The sequence below is a fragment of the Papio anubis genome, chromosome 10 (genome assembly GCF_008728515.1).
Source record: "Papio anubis isolate 15944 chromosome 10, Panubis1.0, whole genome shotgun sequence".
Classification (NCBI taxonomy): domain Eukaryota; kingdom Metazoa; phylum Chordata; class Mammalia; order Primates; family Cercopithecidae; genus Papio; species Papio anubis.
The window spans coordinates 50,960,608-50,979,646 of record NC_044985.1 but is presented as its reverse complement, the minus strand read 5'-3'; the positions used below and the strand labels follow the sequence as shown (position 1 = coordinate 50,979,646).

The following is a 19,039-nucleotide window of genomic DNA, read 5'->3' as shown; positions in this document are numbered from 1 at the left end:
CTGTTGTAGCTCTGGCCATTTCCTTGCCAGACTTTCATAGTATTTCATTTAATTGGGTAAAAGTATATGTTATGAACTGAATTGTGTTCCCACGAAGCTCATATGTTGAAGCCCTGAGCCCCAATGTGACTGTATTTGGAAACATATTCATTAAAAAGGCAAGTAAGGTTACATGAAGTCCAATGAGTGGTTCCTAGTCCAAAAGGACTAGTACTCTTAAAAGAAGAGAAAGAGAAACCAGGAGCATGAGTGCACAGAGGAAAGACCATGTGTGGACCTCAACAAGGTGACCATTGGCAAGCCAAGGAGAGAGGTCTCAGGAGAAACCAACCCTGCCTTCAACTTGACCCTGTACTTCCAGCTTTCTGAACTGCGAGAAAATATATTTTTGTTGCTTAAGCTACCCAGTCTGTGATATTTAATTATGGAAGCCCTAGGGAACTAATGCAATGTAGGTCTTAGATATCTATTAAGAACATGCTAGCAAGAGGGAATTTGCAAGTCTTTCTAAAAAGAAATAGTTTTCAACACTGCATTTTGGTTTTATACTTATAGAATGTCAATGGTTTGTGTTTATGTAGGAGAATATGGGATAAGGCCCGTTTCATATATGTACACTCCAAATTTATGCAAAGCCACTTATTTATGCTCATTTTTTTTTTCAGAATCATAAAATTTATTTGAGGAAGAACAAAGGCAGTAGAAAATTTAGAAGCCAAATTTTAAAGGAATATGTTTTCATGACAGAAAAACTTAATATTCATCAAATATGATAAGAAGAAAACCTGAAAAACTGTAGTGATACGATTGTTACACTTATCAATTACACAGAGTAAGCAATACAAATGTAATGTGCATAATTTATTTAAGTAACGTCTATAACCTTTCTAGTTAATTTCTGAGTATGGACTTCACATTATTATGGAGGAAAATCAACATTGTTCATTAAATGTTTATAGATACATTCTGTGATAATTTAATATAGGTAATTATTTCAAGAACAATAGTCCTCATATCTTTAAAATGTAGAGTAAAAAAGAAAATGAAAATGTTATGCTTTCTAATAATACTGTGCCTTCAGTTTACTATTTTATTTTTTCCAGCATTATTTTAGTGTGTGGGGTAAATACTTGCCTCAAGACAAATACTTCCCAAGTCATAAAGAATATATGTACTTAGAATGACAGTATATATCGAAAAATGTTACAGAAGCATTTTGGTTTGCACCTCAGGTCATTCAATTTTATTTCAGAGGAAATTACAGAGAAGGTATAATAATTGTGACAAGTATCAGCAGTATAAAAATCACACCCATGATGTTTTATAGGAAAACAGAACAATATGCTAAAGTGCCATTTGAATGGAAAACATATCCATAGTGTTTCACCTCTTCATTCCATTTAAAACAAAAGTAGATGTAAATAAATTATGAAAAAAATGACAAGGTGTAATACAAGAAAGATCCCATTGAGACAGACATGAGATTTCTGAACATTATGTTTACATCAAGTTCCTCAAAAGGGTATCCAAATTCATAAAATCTTATTTCAGAACATCAAAATCTCTCAGTGCCTAAGTGTGGACGGTCAGTGGCCGAGATATTTTACTCAGTGTCACTGTAGCACCTATTTCTTTTAATCTGCTCTTCCACCGTGAGTTGTTCTGACTGTACCTCCACTCTGGGAAACAAAGGCTTAGCTGGACATTCATGGCTCAGGGCATCAAAACCTGTGTTTCCATTATTGTGGGCAGCTTCTTTTGTTTCACCATGCCAATGTTTAACATCCTTTCCAAATTCCCTTAAATCCAAGCATGGCATATTTTTAATTTGATCTACAGAATCTATTAAATCACAATCGAAAATGTTCTCATTTTTCTTGGTAAATGCAGTGATTTTCACAGTGTTAGAAAAGATAAAGTGTAAATTTTTGTTCTTTGAATGGCTTCCTTTAATGTTTAAGAGGTTTGTATCAGGAAAGATGATTGAACTTCCCCCCTTTACCATAAGGCCCCTGCTGAGGCTTGGTTTTGGAGCAGGCTGCACAGGACTGCCAGCAGCTGCTCTGTCAGTCTGTTTCTTCAGAGCCATTCCTAGTACATTCCTCGAGTAAGTCTTCTCAGATTCAAATATATCAAGTAACTCTGAGATTCTAGATGTATTTTCTAACTTCTTGATTTGATATTCATTTGCAGTGTCATTTGCTTCACTCGACAAGGGTAATAGATCAGGAAATTCTAAAATAGATGTCTTCTGCCTGCAATTATTCAGATATGAGACTGCTACATAATTGTTATTATTATTCTTATTCAAATTCTCTTTATGATTTTCTGGCATCACCTCATCATCAGTGTTAGTAACCTGTAAAACTTCTGCACCATTAGTTTGGTTACTTTTTTCATTTTTCTCCTTTTCAGCACTCTGCACAACCACATTATTGTTGTCATTAAGATCCATTTCACTTTTCCTGTTACTCTTTGTATCTTCAGCTTCACTCAGCCTATCTTGCACATTCTTCCTTCCTTCCTTCTTTTCATCTTTTCTTACTTCATGCATTTTCATTTCTTTGATTCCTATAACATCTTCTTTCTGACAAACATGGGTGGACTGTAGATAAGGCTGCAAAAAAGGAAGGTGATCTTCTCCTTGTCCTTTATTTTCTGGAGTTCTAACATCTTCTAGCAGAGATTCACTTTTAAATTCAGGGGATAGAGGGGTTGTCATTTCAGGGGGCCATTTAGGTTTACTCATTCTGAGCTCTTCCTCAAAGGGAAAGGTTTTCTTAGGGATCTCCTTGGAAGGAGGCCAAATGACTTTTAATTTTCCCCTTTCCCCTAATTTTCTCAAATCATTCCTTTGCCCTTCACTGTTACCAGCATCTAAATGTTCATTACGATCTCCAGGTACAAGGGTGTTTTCTGCAGTATTTTTACACACATTTGGTTCTTCATTAGGAATAAAGTCCACTGATCTGCTTTGGTTTTTGCAGTTCCATCTATCTTTATGCTGCTTGTGTCCAAAACCTTCATCATAATTTCCTTTAGATTTGAAAAGTTGTTTAAAGTGAGGTTTGCAGTATATTTGTCCATGAAGTGATGCATAATTTCCCAAACTGCCAAAAAGAAAAGAACACTTTAGCACTTTGTATTTATTGTAAATTCATAGGGAATTGGGGATTATTTCAATGAGTTACAGACTAGTAAACTTAAGTTACTAGCAATGGGAATGATGCTATTAGTTGAACATTTCTGTTAGATAATATTACCACCAATACTTTGTATGGTGTATGTCTTGCAGTGTTTAGAATTTTACTTTGTGTGTCAGGTAATGGCATAATAGGTATTATAGGGTAATGCACATATAGTTATAGACGGTGCAGAATGATAGGACTGAACTCATGCTAATTCAATGATTTATGTGAGGGGTTGTAATTTCCAATAAATCCTGAGTAGCAAACACATACAAATCAACTATATGAGCTTCTTTGTTAACTGGATTTTGAATGAGCTGGAAGGCGTGCCTAACAATTGCTTATGTGGCTTCTTTAAGGCAATTAACAAATCGAGTGATTTACAATTAAAATGAACTCTAGTCAGAGGCAGGAGCATAGTTTTGAATATCTATGAATCTACACATAAAAACAGCTATATCAACAAGATAGCAAAACTTAAAACCCATGAGTAACATTTACAACAAAATGAAGTGACAAGGTAGCCCCCTCAGCTTCAATATACAAAGAACTAAGGAGAAAACACCAACAGACACAAGACCGGCATGATGGTCTCATCTGTATTGGTGATAGCAGAGGGAGCAAGGAAGATGTCTGATGGACCTGAAAATATGAGATCACAAAATAACCAACTAATATTTCCTGGAAAGTATCACATGCCAATCAGAGAACAGCAGCTGAAACTGCAAGGAGGTTTGTCCTCTCCAATAGACAATGAGGCTAGTGAGGTTGAACTCTCAAGGCTGGGCTCCCCTTTTAAACAGAATCCCAAAGTGAGAAAAAATAGGAGAGTGGAATCAAGATTGAGCAGGATAATGATTACAGAAATGAAAGAGAAGGTTCTGATAAATATGGAGAAGAGCAGCCAAGCCAGGGAATTCTAGAAATCAAGCTGCCTTATTTTCATGGTCAGTATATGAAAACTAAAAGAGGTAGCTCTGTGAAGTTAGAAAAACCATCCTGATTTTCATCCTTCTAAGGTTTTGGAAAACTAATTTTACATAAAAATGAGCAACAGAAATGTAACAAGGTAAATAATATACGAAGTTACTAAAAGAAAATAAAAGTGCAAAGGGCATTATAATATCCCTGTAGATAATGAAAACATGCCAGAAAAACATGCTCTAAAAATATATCAAAAATGTAACCTATGACTTCAAAATGAGTTAAAAGACATTAAGAACATGATAAAAGACCTGAAAGAACATCATGAATCAGAATTTAAAATCTCATAAGTCAGGTGCCAGAAACCAGGAAAAAATAGAAATGAAAGATAAAAATATCAGCAACAAAACTAAACTAAAAGAAATACAAGAGCAAATAAACACAATAAAAAGTGACTTAAGAGAAACAGAATGAAAACATAACCTTTTCAACAATCAGAAAGAAAGAAAGAAATATAAGAAGAATTTGAGAGAAAGAGACAGATATTAAAAATAGGCAAAAAACATTCAAGGTATAGATAATAGGAATTCCTGAAGAAAAAAATTATACAATGAAACAGATTAAATATTAAATAGTTATAATTAAAACAAACTCTTGCATACAAAAAGTATGCAACAACATATGGAAAGAGCACACTGGGTAACTGACACTAGTGAAAAATAACCAATGCCAAGAACTAGTCTAGTAAAATTGCTAGATTTTAAATAATAAAAAGAAAAAAGGCTGGGCACAGTGGCTCACGCCTGTAATCCTAGCACTTTGGGAGGCCGAGGCGGGTGGATCACGATGTCAGGAGATTGAGACCATCCTTGCCAACACGGTGAAACCGCGTCTCTACTAAAAATACAAAAAATTAGCTGGGTGTGGTGGCGGGCGCCTGTAGTTCCAGCTACTCGGGAGGCTGAGGCAGGAGAATGGCATGAACCCGGGAGGTGGAGCTTGCAGTGAGCCGAGATCGCACTACTGCACTCCTGCCTCGGCGACAGAGCGAGACTCCGTCTCAAAAAAAAAAAAAAAAAGAAAGAAATCCATGGGTATCTTTAAGAAAAAATATAGGTCTTAGAAGGAACAGAAAGTTAGATTGTTATCAGGCTATTCCAATACTTTATTCCAGAAGAAAATAAAATAATGCATCAAATAATACAACGAAAAAAAGTGTAAGCCAAAGATTTTAATTTCAGCAAAACTGACTTTTTGTTATAAAGGTCACAGACAAATTGTTATCAGCATGTAAGAATTCAGTGAATACTGTTTCCATGAGAGCTTTTTTTGAAGAGTCCACTAGAAACCAAGCTTTAATATCAGAACAACTGCAGAAACATCAAGGTAGGCATTGGTTGGTGGGCATTAATATCTTGCAACCAGAAAACTCAGATGAAATTAGAGCAAAAAGGGACATAACATGGTATGTAGTGGCTATATGATCTGAAATTGAAGATGTGGTACAATAATTTATAAAATGAGGAGGGCAAATGTAATTTTTAAATGTTTTGATAATGAAATTAGTGGTGCTAACAGATGTATCATCGAGAGAAGTATATAGCTTAAGAGGTATTTATGGGGCAGAAATTGCAGGACTTGGTGATGGCTTGAATGTAGGGAATGAAGGAGAGGAAGGAGTCAAATATAACTTCATGCTTTGGTCACTGAGTTAATGTTAATGTCATTCACTGATACAGTAGCATAAAGACTATACAATTAAAGAAGGAATTTAGATAGAAGAAAATGGGGCATATTGAGTTTGCTGTACTTATGAGAAATCTCGCTGGAGAAGTGTATCAGTCATTGAGACATACGCATCTGAGGCACAGAGAGATTTGGCCTAGCAGTACAGACTTCAGAGTCATTACCACATAGATTATTTAAATAATGGGAGTGGATGTGATTCACTAGAAAGAAGAGAAACATTGAGAAGAATAAATTCCCATAACATAATTGTGAGGACCTCTTACATCTCGGTAATGGACAGAGAGTCCCCCACACAGGTGCCTGAGAAGGAGCACCCAAAGAGTAGGGGGAAAGCCATTATACTCTGTTGTCATGGAAACCAAAGGAAAAGAATGTTGCCATGAGGGTGTTAGACATTGTCAATTAAAGTCAGAAAAAATATAGTCTGAGAGATGCATATTAGATTTAGCAAAAAAAAAAAAAAAAAAAAAAAAAATCAATTTTAGCATCTCAGACTACAGTCACACCAAATGTCACATTCAGTTAAATGCATTTACTTCAAGAGTTTTGGAAAATGAATGCATTTTAACTGTGTGGATAGGGTGTTTCTATTTGTTCCAGAGAAAAAACAGAGTTTTTCTCTTACCTGTCACTGATATTTTTTCTAAATTTCAATTTCATTTTTAAAAATTTAGTCTAGCTCAAAGACAGGTAAATTCGAACCTACCCACCACTTGTTTTGGTATATGAAGTTTTATTGAAACACAGCCAAGCCCATTTATTTACAACCACACCCATTTGTTTAGTTATCTGTGGCTGCTCTTGCACGCTAATAGAAAGTGAGTAGTGACAGAAGCAGTATGGCCTACAAAGCCAAAATTACTTATGATCTAGCTCTTAACAGAAAATGTTTGCTACCTCCTGATCTAGAGTCTAGACTTTAGACTAACACACTAACTTAAAAATCTTGATTTGCAGAGTAACTCTTAATTTTATTCATCTGTGTGATTTTTGTGTTCGGACAAAAGGGATCCTTTAGATTTGATTAGAAAAGTAAAATTCCTAAGGAAAAAGGTCACAGAAATACCTAACAGAACATGAGCAAATCCCTCTGTGTGGTTGTGTTAACCGATGCAGCAGCAAGATCTGGAAAAATGTGCATCTTCCTAGAGATACGAGGTTATATGTATACTGCAGTCTCCTAGAATATCTGTGGCAAAGACAATTAAACATTTTACCTCAGTTTACTGTTGCAATGGTGGCATCGGAAGCAGGCCTTATGAAAATTCTGCTTGTCTGCCACTAGGCACTCCATTGGATAAACTGTCTTTTGACAAAGTATACATATTTCCTTGTCTTGGAGCAGCAGTTTCTAAAATTAAAATTTAAAAAGGCTTCTGTAGTGTTATCTTCAATCATATCGTAAAAACATAATAAAACAAAACAACATACTAACTGGCCATGCAGTTAAAGTGGAAAGCTCTAAGACTATTGTCCTTATGGTGCTTCTCTGGACAGAGACTAACCAATCATCAGGTTTAAGGGTCTGGTAGGATAGTCTACATTACTCTAGTGCCTCTACCATTTATAGATTGTATGAGTAGACATTTATAATTTAAAAAGCATACATGAGTAAAATATGTTCATTAGATATATAAGCACATTAAAAAGATATATATATGCATATATGTGAGTATATAATATACGTCTATATATAATACTCAGCAATGGGTAGCTCTGAGAGAACTTATCATTCTAGATAATTGAGTTTTCCCTATATATAAAGGCTTGTACCTAACCTGGTCAAAAGTTTTTACTTCTTAAAACATTTTAGATAGATCTTTCTAAAATATATACATACATTTTTTAAGCCAAGGACATTGTATTTGCTTCAATATTTTCTTGATGACTTAGAGTTGACTGTAAGATACCAACTCTTAACTGTAATGCAATGAGACTCCTGAATACATTAAAATGCTCAGAGTCATTTGTCCTCAATCTAACTGGCTTTAGATTGTGGAGCTTTCTGGATTCTCGCATCTGCTTATATAGTTTTCCTACATCTTTTCTTGCTCCTCTAAAGCACCTATGCTCACTTCTTGTGGCTTTCATGTAAATGTTAACCCCTATGAATAACAGTGGTTCTATCACTACCCAGTGTTTGTATAGTGGTTTAAAACTAACACAGAACTTTCACTTCACAATTGCTTTTTGTCCTCGCAGCGAACCTGTGAGAATGACTAAGCTTTGGTATTAGTTATTTATAAGAGCAAATATGCTCAGGGTCCATTATACAAATAATTATATCTACTTTAGTGCCTAGATGGTCAATCTGGGCCACTGAGAGAACTCCTTTGCTTATTTGGTTCTAGTAGAGGACACATTTTTATATTTATCACAAGTTTCTTTGTATGCTCTATGTGTTTTTGAGCTATCTTAACAGAAGCTGAGCATTTGAAATTAATTAGACAGCTTTGCTTAATTATGCCAGAAGCAAGCACACTAAGAACGATATTAACCTGATAAACTAGACACATATGTTGCAAATATGATGGATGCATAATTATTAGTTTCAGTAGTTTTTATTTGTAAGCTTGCTATTTCTTTCAATCTGTCTAAAAGAATGGATTAAACTAATGATGCACATTAATTATATAAAATTCTTTTATCATGAAGCCTCATTAATTGCAAGAAGTAGGGAAATGAGCTGTTCTTTGATGTTCAAAATTATGTACTAAGTTCATGTGATTTAAACCTCCCTCTTTCCAAATAAAATCAAATTTTTAAAATGTATTGTTTATGCTCATTTGTGAATGAGGTTGATTGAGTGTGATTTAGAGTTTATTTTTTAGAAAAGTGAAAAAATCAGTTAAAAAATATGGCATCAGAGAAAACTAACTCTATTAAATTCAGTAACAATAGTTGGGTATATAAAAGGTCTAATTCCACACTTACACTTTTGTCAGAGATACAGACCAATAAAAATACTAAAGCACACATGAAGAATGTAAATTGTGTCTTGGACTTCTACCAGTCTGTACTGGACTCAATGCAAAGATCATTTAAACCTGGCAGTTAAAAATAGGTCAATATTAGGTCAAGGGATATTACTTTTGTCTAGTATAATTGCATGAAATAAAATTATTGCTATACCTGTTGCTTTATCCAAAGCCTTATTTACCTTGACAAATATGTCTCAGTAATCTCTATAATAGTATTTGTTATTCTCACACAGTGCAAGTAAATCATAATATATGCTTTTCTGAAAATAAAGTTGTAAAAGCAAGCATGTAAAGAGTATACAAGCATACATGGGAAGCCGTTAGTTTCAGGTTATATTGTTTGGTTGTTTCCACACACTCTTTAACTGCATATCATTTTGGCTATGGAACACATGGCTTTAAATGGTTAATCTTCTTTAACACGTTGCAAGCTCATTTACCACTTATAAATGCAGATTCCTCTTGGAAGGCGGTTCTCATCTCAGTTGCAGAAGAATCTGAAGTTGCATATCCCAGGCTTTTAAAAACTCTTCCACTCTCCTGCCACGTCTTTTGAAAATTTTTTCTGACTTCTTTGGGTGAATCAGAGATATCTAAAATATGTCCAGCAATGACATCCTCGTAGGTTGGTGGGGCATGCTTGAAGTCACAGCCAGATTTGCCAGCTTCTGAGCTATGTGATGAAGAGGTTTTCATTTTTGACTCAACAATTTGACTCTCAAATGCATCCATGCCTGAGAAATGTTCACTTAGGGACCTTGTTTCAGAGCAGATCCTGGGCTGTTTAACAGGAATCTTTTCTTGCAGCTCTCTAGGATGTTTGCAAGAAAAATCTGTAAAACTCGTGTTTCCTAAAGACGTTAATCCAAATTCCTCCTGACAAAACGTATGACTTTCTTGTTGTATATTATGGTTTGTTTCTCCATTTGCATAAACTCTTCTGTTTGACTTTGCTTCAGAAACTGGGCCATGCTCAAATTCCCTGAACCATCTGTTTATTTCATTTTCACGGTCATTCACGAAATTTTCAGCCATTTGAACAGTGCGGTTGGCTGCTTCGTATCTCTGTGTGTGCTCTGACAGGCGAGGAGGCACTTCAACCTTGCGGATGATTTCAACTGCATCATAGCTTTCAGTGTCGGGCACTATGGGATCAGTGGAATTGAGTCCAGCATTGTGAACGTAAGTAGCCCTTTTCTCCACTTTCCTGATTTCCTCTTGAGCTTCCATAGATTCTCTGGAGGAACCACTAGCAGTATGATGTATATTTACTGGTATTGTGATTGTAGGTGGAGAGTCCCTACCACGAGTTTCTATCTTAATTTGACGACGAAGTGTTGCAGGAGACATGATGATTTCAGACCTCTTCTCTACAGTTGGAACCGGGGTGACCGCTGGACATGGGATGGCCCCTTTGGATAACTTTGCAGTGGTGTCTTTGAGTCTGACGAGTTGTTCAGAGCGACTCCTAGGTGGAGAAGGGGAAGTGTTTGCTCTGTGAATTTCAGATGTTTGCGACATGGGTCTTCTTGGCGGGGGTTCAACATAACTGTCCTTTTTGGGGGACTGAGAAAGCTCGTCCTTAGTAGGCGTTTCCGTTCGTCGGACAGTAGACTCTATTGTGATAAAAGTTGGTGACGGTGGGCGTGTTTTTAAAGAGGGAGGGGGAATGTTGCTCTCATCGAGTTTAATTTCCTGATGGGTTTTCACGTGACTGTGAACAGCTGCTTCACGATGAGCTGCTACTTGGTGCTGTCCTGTTTTCTCTTTGGCAATTTTATTTTCTTTCTGTTCACTATTTTTATTATTGCTGACATGAACATTAGATACTTTGGATGATGTTTCATCAAGACTAGTGGGTTTATTGCCCGATTTTCCTGTTTTGGAGGACATCATGGCTGTCTGAATTATATTTTCATAGGACACAAGCATATCTTCCGCTTGAGTTTTAATATGTGTTATTTCTTCTTTTACTTTTTCTAAATTATTCTCTATGGCAATGTGAACTGCATATTCTCTCTTTTCTTCACTTATCAGCCATCCTGGGATAGTATTTAACAGTGTCTGAAATGTTTTAAGGCCACTTTTATTTGGCTCTGCTTCAAACTGTTTTACTCTAGACAAAATCTGTTGTAGTTCTTCACGTTTTCTCAAGAATTCCACTATATTTACGGCACATTTTCCATCATCCTGCTGGGATTCTTTCACAGCGGAAAAGAAAGATTTGTTCTGTGTAATCTCTTGCTTTGAATCTTTAGTATTAGAGAAGACTTGTTTCTGTTGTATGCCCTTGACTTGGAGACATTTTTCTTCCTGCAGACTATTATATGGCTGGGGCCATTTTTTATGTTCAGCTTTACTTTCAGAGGTCTGTATTTGTGTTTGCTGAAAATTTTGAGTCTGTGAATCAAGATGTGCATCAATAACCTTTTGCTTAACGACCTTTGGTGCTGATTTATTCTTCAAAACTTCTTGTTTTCTTTCAGTTATTAATCTCTCTTCTTTTCGACTAATCATTGATGGTCCCTTATTTTTTTCTTCACTTCCTGGAAGTTTCCCTCTGTCAGATCCCGCAAATTCTTCTTGCTTCCCAGGAACTATCTTGAGCTTATCTTCATGGTTCTTCTGTATGGATTCTGTAGGCAATTTTATTGTCACTCTTTTCTCCTTCTTAGGTAGCTGGTAATGTCTTTCAGCCAGAGATTGCTTATGACTACATTCAGTGCTTGCTTCAGTTTTCTTGGTTTCCAGATATTGTTGTTTGGCAAAGGTTTGAACATCAACCTCAGATTGCTGTTTATGACTTTCATAGCTGTGGTCTGTTTCATTTAATGTATGATCTAGAGTTGGAAGCTTGATGGTTTTAACTTTGAAATTTGGGGAAATTGGTTTGCTTTGGGGCAAGTGCAACTGCTCCAAATACTTATTCTGTTGTGTTTGTTGGGTACTACATTCTTGGTGACTTTGTTTAATTTCACAAGCTGATTTGGATTGCATAATGTCCCTTGCGCTTTGTAAAACTTCCTTTTTCATCTTATCTTTGTCTTCTGAGGCTGCTAAAACATGGTGGAGCCTCTTGGCAGTGACTGTCACTGGCGATGTTGTGGAGAGCTGGTTATCAGAACACACTCCTAGTACCCGAGCATTACTTTGAGAGCCTGGGTTGGGTTGAACCACGGTGCACTCTGAATCGATTCCAGATACAGAAACCTCCTCATTGGTTTTTCGTAATGGCATTTCCTTTTCCACCTCTGATATGTGTTGATTTTGGCTTTCAGTTTTAACAATGTTGTAGTAAGAACTCTCCTGTTTCTGTTTTTCAAGTTCTTCTTTTTGTTGTCTATATTTTTCTTCAGCAATCATTAAAGGTGTCTTAAATTTTCTCATATAAGGTTTTGGACTTTGTTGTCCTGAACTCTCTGGAAATGAATGAGATTTTATAAGAGGTGCAATCTGTTTTTTCTTGGGTGCTGAAGTTCCTGGAACTGTGTGTGAGAGACAGTTTGCAGAGTCAACAAATAATTGTTTTCTTTCATCAAGACTCTTACTAATAATGTTCTGCTTTGTCTCTATGTGTTCACTGCTGCTCATCATCATTACTTTTTTTTGATCCTTTGAGGTAGTAATTTTACATTCCATATCTGACAGGGAGTTTGTCAATTCAACTTTGGGGGAGAAATGGTTCTTATTATCTTTTATATGCTTGGGAAGTTTGGGTTTGGGCAATGTGGGAGGTGGCAACACACCTGATTTTCCTGTTATGATTTTAGCCTGAGAATTCTGAGAGTTTGAGGCTTCTTTTTGGGAATATTGTTGCATGAAGGCTCCACTGTGCTTTTCTGGAGCAGAGGAGGAAAGGAGATGTGCTGGGTTTTGAGATGGAGTTGGAGGAGGAGGAGGCGGCAGAAACATCGATGGACTTTCTCTTTCAGATTTCTCATCTACTGGAGGTGGAGGAAGAGGGAGGCCTGGAAAGCTTTCAAATTCAGCCTTTATCTTCTCTGTGGACAGTGAGGGAAGAAACCCATTTTTTTCAGGAAACATCATTAAAGGAGGTGGAGGAGGAAGAGGAAATTCAATTTCAGATGATGCATTAGAAGGTGGTGGAGGAGGTGGAGATGGAGGTGGAAGGGGGCACTCACTTTCTTTTACATTATTCTCTGGGTTAAAGTTGATTGGATTCAAGGACCTTTCCATTGCCGTTTTTAAGTCTGTGGAAGTATTTGTCTTCATTAGAAAGTCCTGGCTTTTCAAGTGAACATCAGTCTCCTGCTTTTTGTTGGTTGTCTTAAATGTATTGTGATTTTTTTCAGAGACTTTCACTTCTGTTACATTGGTTGTGTCTTGCTCTACAGGCAAAGGCTGCCACATTGGTTGAAGGTTTATATTCTTTTGTTTTATATTCTTATTAGAATATTTTGTTTCTTGCTTTAACAAAGTTTGCTTCTGAAAGTCCCCTGAAATGTTGTAAGTTCCTCCAACTGGCATGCTGACTGGATGCTGGGTGGGACTGGGCTTGGAGTTTTGTGTATCAGTTAATATTTTAATATTTTCGGTCTTTTTAGGACTCTTTATATGGAAAGCCTCCGTTTTCTGGTGGTCATTTCTCCGTTCATATGTCTGTTGCTTTCCAACGGTTTTATCAGCAGATTGGACGGAATTAAAGTCATCATCCTTCTTCAGCTCTCTCACTTCCCTGTCTGATTCTTTAGTTTTTAGATTATTCTTAACTGATACAGTTGAAGTTAATTGTCTGCTCATATATTCATCTCTAAGATGCTGTTCTCCTGTGATATCAGTCCAGACACCCATTTTGTCTCCTGATTCCAAAACATTTTTAATAGATTTATGGTGTGAATTAGATAGTCTTCTAAGGCTTTTCTCCAGAGCATCATTGTTTTGTTCACGATCTATGACAATCTTTACACTGCCTTTGGGGGCTTTTGGAAGATTAACCTCAGTTCTTTCTTCTACTAAATTGCCATGACAAGATTTTCCCATAGTTTGACTGAGAGTATCTGCTCCCCCTTGCCACTCGGCTGCTGGCTCAAAGGGTCCTGGCTTTGGCTGAAGAAGACTAGTTTTGTTCCTCTGGACAGCAACCTGATGAATGTCTGTTTTCTGCTCTCCTGAGGATCCTGCCATCACAACGTGAGCATCTTTTTTGATTACACCTTCTTTATCTACCTCTTTGAAACTTCTTTGTGCTTCTTTCAAAGACCTTAATGATGTTTCCAGGTCATCTTTCAGAAGCTCCTTTTTCAGAATTTCTGTCCTTGTATTTGTAGCTTTTTCAAGGCATTCAATAGCTTTCTCAATATCACCAGGGATGGCATCAGGCTGTTTAGATTCTTTCCATCGACGGGTTGATTCTTTAAGTGACTTGAGTGTGGCTAGCATGTCACCTTTTATAATTTCTTCTGTTTTTGTCACTGTTTTCTGATTTACAGCCTGGCTGAGGGAATTTAGGGTTGATGCCAAATCACCTTTTATAATCTCTTCTTTGGGTATCTTACCAAGTGTACTCTGAGGCTCAGTCATAAAAACCTTAACTGTATTATGCACATCTCCAGGGATGATGTCAGTTTCACTAACAGTACGTTCAACCAGAGACTGCCTTTTCTTCAGTAACAGTTTTGTGCCTTCAACATCACCACCAATGATTTCTTTCTCTCCTTCTTGTTTCTTAGCTGTCAGTGTTTCATTTGACTCTGTATGGAGTTGTTTGAGATAATCCAAAGCTCCAGCTTCTATGCAGGTTGTGAAAAACTGAACATTTCCCCTCTCAGAGGCATCAATTTTAGCCCTTTCAGATATTTTATTGTTTGATGTGGAAGATAATAAATTATGAATGGTACGTCTGACATCACCCCCTATTACTTCTTCACGCTCAATTGTGTCACCATCATTTTCATGAAGAAGACAATAGATAGTCATGTTAATATCTCCTCTTTCATCTTCCTGAATTAAGATACCTTTCTTTACAGATCTTTCCTCAGAGAACAGGTTTTTTATTGTTTGTTGTACATCACCTTTCACTATCTCTTCTTTTTCAGCATGAAATTCAGTTGATTTGTTTAATAATTGAGTTTTAGTCAAATTAACATTTCCCTTCTCTTCTTCACTAACCAAAATCTCTCTTTTAGTATAGTCCCTTTTGGAAAGTAGGTTCACCATTATATTTCTGAGATCAGCCCTGATAATTTCTTCTTTCTGTATCTCAGGAGATGCTTGGTTCATTAGCTTGTATTTTGCCATTCGAACATCCCCAACTTCATCAGCTTCAATGATGATTCCAGGAGCCTGGATAACTTTTTGAGAGTAGAGATCTTCTAAAGTTTCTTTAATGCTCTTGCCAATAATTTCTATCTTTTCTATTCTATTTTCATTAAATTCATGAAGTGGTGTTGTTTCAAAGAGCCACGTAGTTGTTTTGACATCAGAAGGAGGGATTTCTTCCTTGGTCATTTTTGTGACACCTTTATGTGCTTCCATAATAGAATCAAAAGTTTGATTTTCAAAAAGCCACACAGCCTGCTTAACATCACCTTTCTGCACATCTTCCTGGGTGACTGTCTTGATATTTTCATATTCTAACCCTTCTCCTCTCAGTTCATCTATAGTGTGGGTTTCAAACAGCCAAGTAGATGTTTTGACATTGCCCTTTTGTATTTCATTGACACTTACTGTTCGTATATAGTTATTCTTATCAAAATTTTCAGACTCAAAGAATTGTTTACTTGTCTTTACATTGCCACCTTGTATATGGTCAACAGTGGGCACAATATTATGTGATTCTTCAGAAATCTGATCCAGTGGCTGAGTTTCAAACCTGTATCTGACAGAACTAACATCTCCCTTCTGAATGTCTTCTTGTGTGACAGCTTTAATAACATACACAGTTTCTGATTTATTAATAGAGTCTAATGGCTTTGTTTCAAAAAGCCACCTTGTTCCTCGTACATCTCCATGAATTACTTCTTCTTTTTTAACTGTGGTTACTTCGTGATAGGACCCTTCTCGGTCTTGAATTGCATAGAGTGGCTGGGTTTCAAAGAGCATTCTGTAGCTTTTTACATCACCCTGCATTACTTCTTCAGTAATTGTTTTCTTGGTGCTGATATAGTCAGATTCTTCTTTAATCTCATCTAAAGAAAAAGTTTCAAAAATAAAGCACCCCTTTCTTACATCACCACCTTGTATGTCTGTCACCGTCTTAACACATTCATCACCTTCTTGGCTTTCTTTTATCTTATCAATTGGTTGGTTTTCAAAAAGCCACCTACAATTTAAAACATTGCCTTTCTGAATATCTTCAGTTTTTAAGGTTTTGATCTTTTTCAAAACTTCCTCTGAACTGGAACTTATGGAATCTAAGGACTGATTTTCAAATTTATACCTCATGCTAGAAACATCTCCAGCTTGTATATCCATTTCAACAGGCTTGATTTCCTTCACTTCTTCTCCTTGTATGCTGTCCAAATTTTCTGTCTCAAAAAGAAAACATGTTGTACGTACATCCCCACCTTGGATCTCCTCCTGTTTTACAGTTTGCAATTTGACTTTTGTTTCAGAGTCATCTCTTATGGCATCAAGTGGCTGAGTTTCAAAGAGCCAAGTACAGGTTTTGACATCTCCCTTATGAATTTCTTCACTGCTGGTCATTAACGAAACTTTCTCATAAAGAGACTCCATTGGCTGGGTCTCAAAAAGCCATTTACAGGTTTTGACATCCCCTTTAATAATATCTCTAGCTTGTTCAGTTTTACTTTCTGTTTCTTCCACATCACTAAAATATTTAATTGAATCAAGAGGTTGGGTTTCAAACAACCATTTGGCAGATTTCACATTTCCAGTCTGTATTTCTTGAGCAGATATTCCTCTAATTATTTGAAATTTATGAATGCTTTCATCAAACTGGTCAATGGGCCTTGTTTCAAAAAGCCACCTACAGCTTCTTACATCACCTCTTACGATTTCTTCTTGCTGGACTGTCTTTACTTGATGATATTTTCCAAGGGGATCTTGAATGGCATACAGTGGTGTTGTCTCGAAGAGAGATTTATTTAACTCTACAGCACCTCTTGTGACTCCTTCCACCTCTATTTTATGTGATGCATCAAATTTAATTAAATTGTTTGATTCAAAGATATGTGTGTAGTTCTTCACATCTCCTCTGTCAACTTCTTCAAGTTTCACTGTTCGTGTGTACTCTTTTTTATCTTTTCTAATGTCTTCCAGAGGTTGGGTTTCAAATATCCATTTTTGATGCCTAACATCCCCTTTTTCTTCTTCAGAGGCAGTGATTTTTTGAAGCTTTCCTATATCAGGACTATCTTTTAATGCCTCAATTGGAAGTGTTTCAAATAGATGCTTAGTAGTTTGTACATCACCCCCTATTATCTCCTCATGTTGTAGAGGATCTGCATCAGGAACTTCTTTTAGAATGTCTAATGGCTGTGTTTCAAACATCCAACACTTTCTGGAGACATCTGTACCTATTATTGTTTCCTTTTCAATGATGACCTCTTCTGACTCTTTGATTTTCTCCAAAGGTTGGGTTTCAAATAACCACTTTGCCTTACTCACCCCACCTTTGACATTTTCTTCCATGGATATTCCTCGGACAATTTTAATTTCTGTAATATCTTTGTTAATTGTGTCCAATGGCTGTGTTTCAAACATCCACCGTGCTGTTCTTACATCTCCCTTTTCAACATCTTCCCTGTGAACAGTTTTAATTTCCAGCATTTGACCCGAACCATCTCTAATAACATATAATGGTTGAGTTTCAAAACATTTTATACTTCTCTTAACATTTCCCTTAATTTCTTTGAGCTCAGACCTAAGCTGCAGTAAGTGAACCTCATCCACTGAATGAAGCTGTCCAAGTTGATCTAGATGTTGAGTTTCAAACATATATCTCACAGTCTTGACATCCCCCCCAGTTATGTCCTTACTGATAGTTACCGCTGATTCTTCTTGACTTTGATGCATTTTATTCATTGAGTCCAATGGCCTTGTTTCAAACATCCACCGAGCTGTGCAGACATCTCCTCTGGCTAGCTCAGGAATTTTCTCTGCATTTTCTACAGTGTCAGAAGAAGGAGCCCCAAGTGTGTCAATGGGTTGGGTTTCAAACATCCATGTAGTATATTTCACATCGCCACCAGCAATGATTTCTTGATCAGCAACACCCCTGGAAATGTCACCTTCATCGGGAGAGCCATTGTTAATGGAATCCAATGGTTGATTCTCAAAGATCCATCTAATGGACTGCACCTCTCCCTTCAGAATTTCATCCCATTCCAAGTATTCTCTTTCTGAGTTCAGATCTTTTTGAGAACTGTCATTTGTGTTTTCAAAAACATAACGGGCTTGTTGCACATCTGCTGAGACTGAACTCCCTGAGTTCATTTGACTAGAAACAATCTCAGAAACCTCACTGATATAATCTTTTTCTAAGTTTTTTCTTAACTCAGGATGGATGTGTTTATATAAACGGTTTAATTCATACAAATTTCTTTGCTTGGAATATACATCTTTGGGGACTGGTAGTCTTCTAGGAGGACTGGGTAGTTCAGGGGACTGGGAAAATGCTGTCACATCTACTGAAGTTTGAAGTACATCAGGTGGGGGAGGAGGAAATTCTTCTGTCATTCCTGAAGAAGTAGCATTAATTTGTGCCAGAGTTGAGGAAGTGACACTGTGATCACTATATCTTGTGGCTGATGTTTCCTTCCTCTGGCTGGTTGAAATGCAAGAAGTGGAAGAGGTACTCACAACTGATGATGGCTTTAAAGTCTCTTCACATTCACTTTCAATCTTTAGGGGAGAGAAAATCAAATCTTATGAAGGTGAGTGTAGTGGCAGAGGCTTCCTAGGCACTGCCCTTCATTGGTCTGTAACCTGGACCCTCCTGTGATATCTCCATTGTGAACAATATGTGATGTACTCATTTAGAGACCTACTTAGGAATAATAGTCAATATTTGTCACTGTCTTTCCTATAATCTATTTTTTCTTGTAAAGTTATATTGCCATTTAATGCATCAAGGACTCAATATTTTAAAATTTACTCATAATTGTGATTTTTTTCCCCTTTACTTAATGTGGTATGCAGAGTAATCTACAGGGAAACAGTAAGAGTCTTAAAGTACTTTTGAGGGTTGTTTTGTTTTCCTTGGAATTTAAAACA

General features: G+C 36.7%; 1 protein-coding gene across 9 annotated transcripts in view; it reads right to left on the bottom strand.

Annotated features, from left to right (window-relative positions):
- Nucleotides 1-1,214: 1,214 nt before the first annotated feature.
- The window catches only part of XIRP2 (xin actin binding repeat containing 2), a 597,703-nt gene continuing 579,878 nt past the window's right edge, over nt 1,215-19,039 (bottom strand). For 5 of the 9 annotated variants that reach the window (XM_021924350.2, XM_021924351.2, XM_021924353.2 and 2 more), the window contains 2 exons: nt 9,283-18,667; nt 2,325-3,110 (listed from right to left, as the gene is read on the bottom strand). In XM_021924350.2, the coding sequence (XP_021780042.2) occupies nt 2,878-3,110; nt 9,283-18,667 (9,618 nt within the window). In that variant the 3' untranslated portion in view covers nt 2,325-2,877. Of the gene's footprint in view, nt 3,111-7,078; nt 7,213-9,282; nt 18,668-19,039 lie in introns of all 9 variants that reach the window. The other 4 variants (XM_003907567.5, XM_021924355.2, XM_021924356.2 and 1 more) reach the window with 2 other exon arrangements.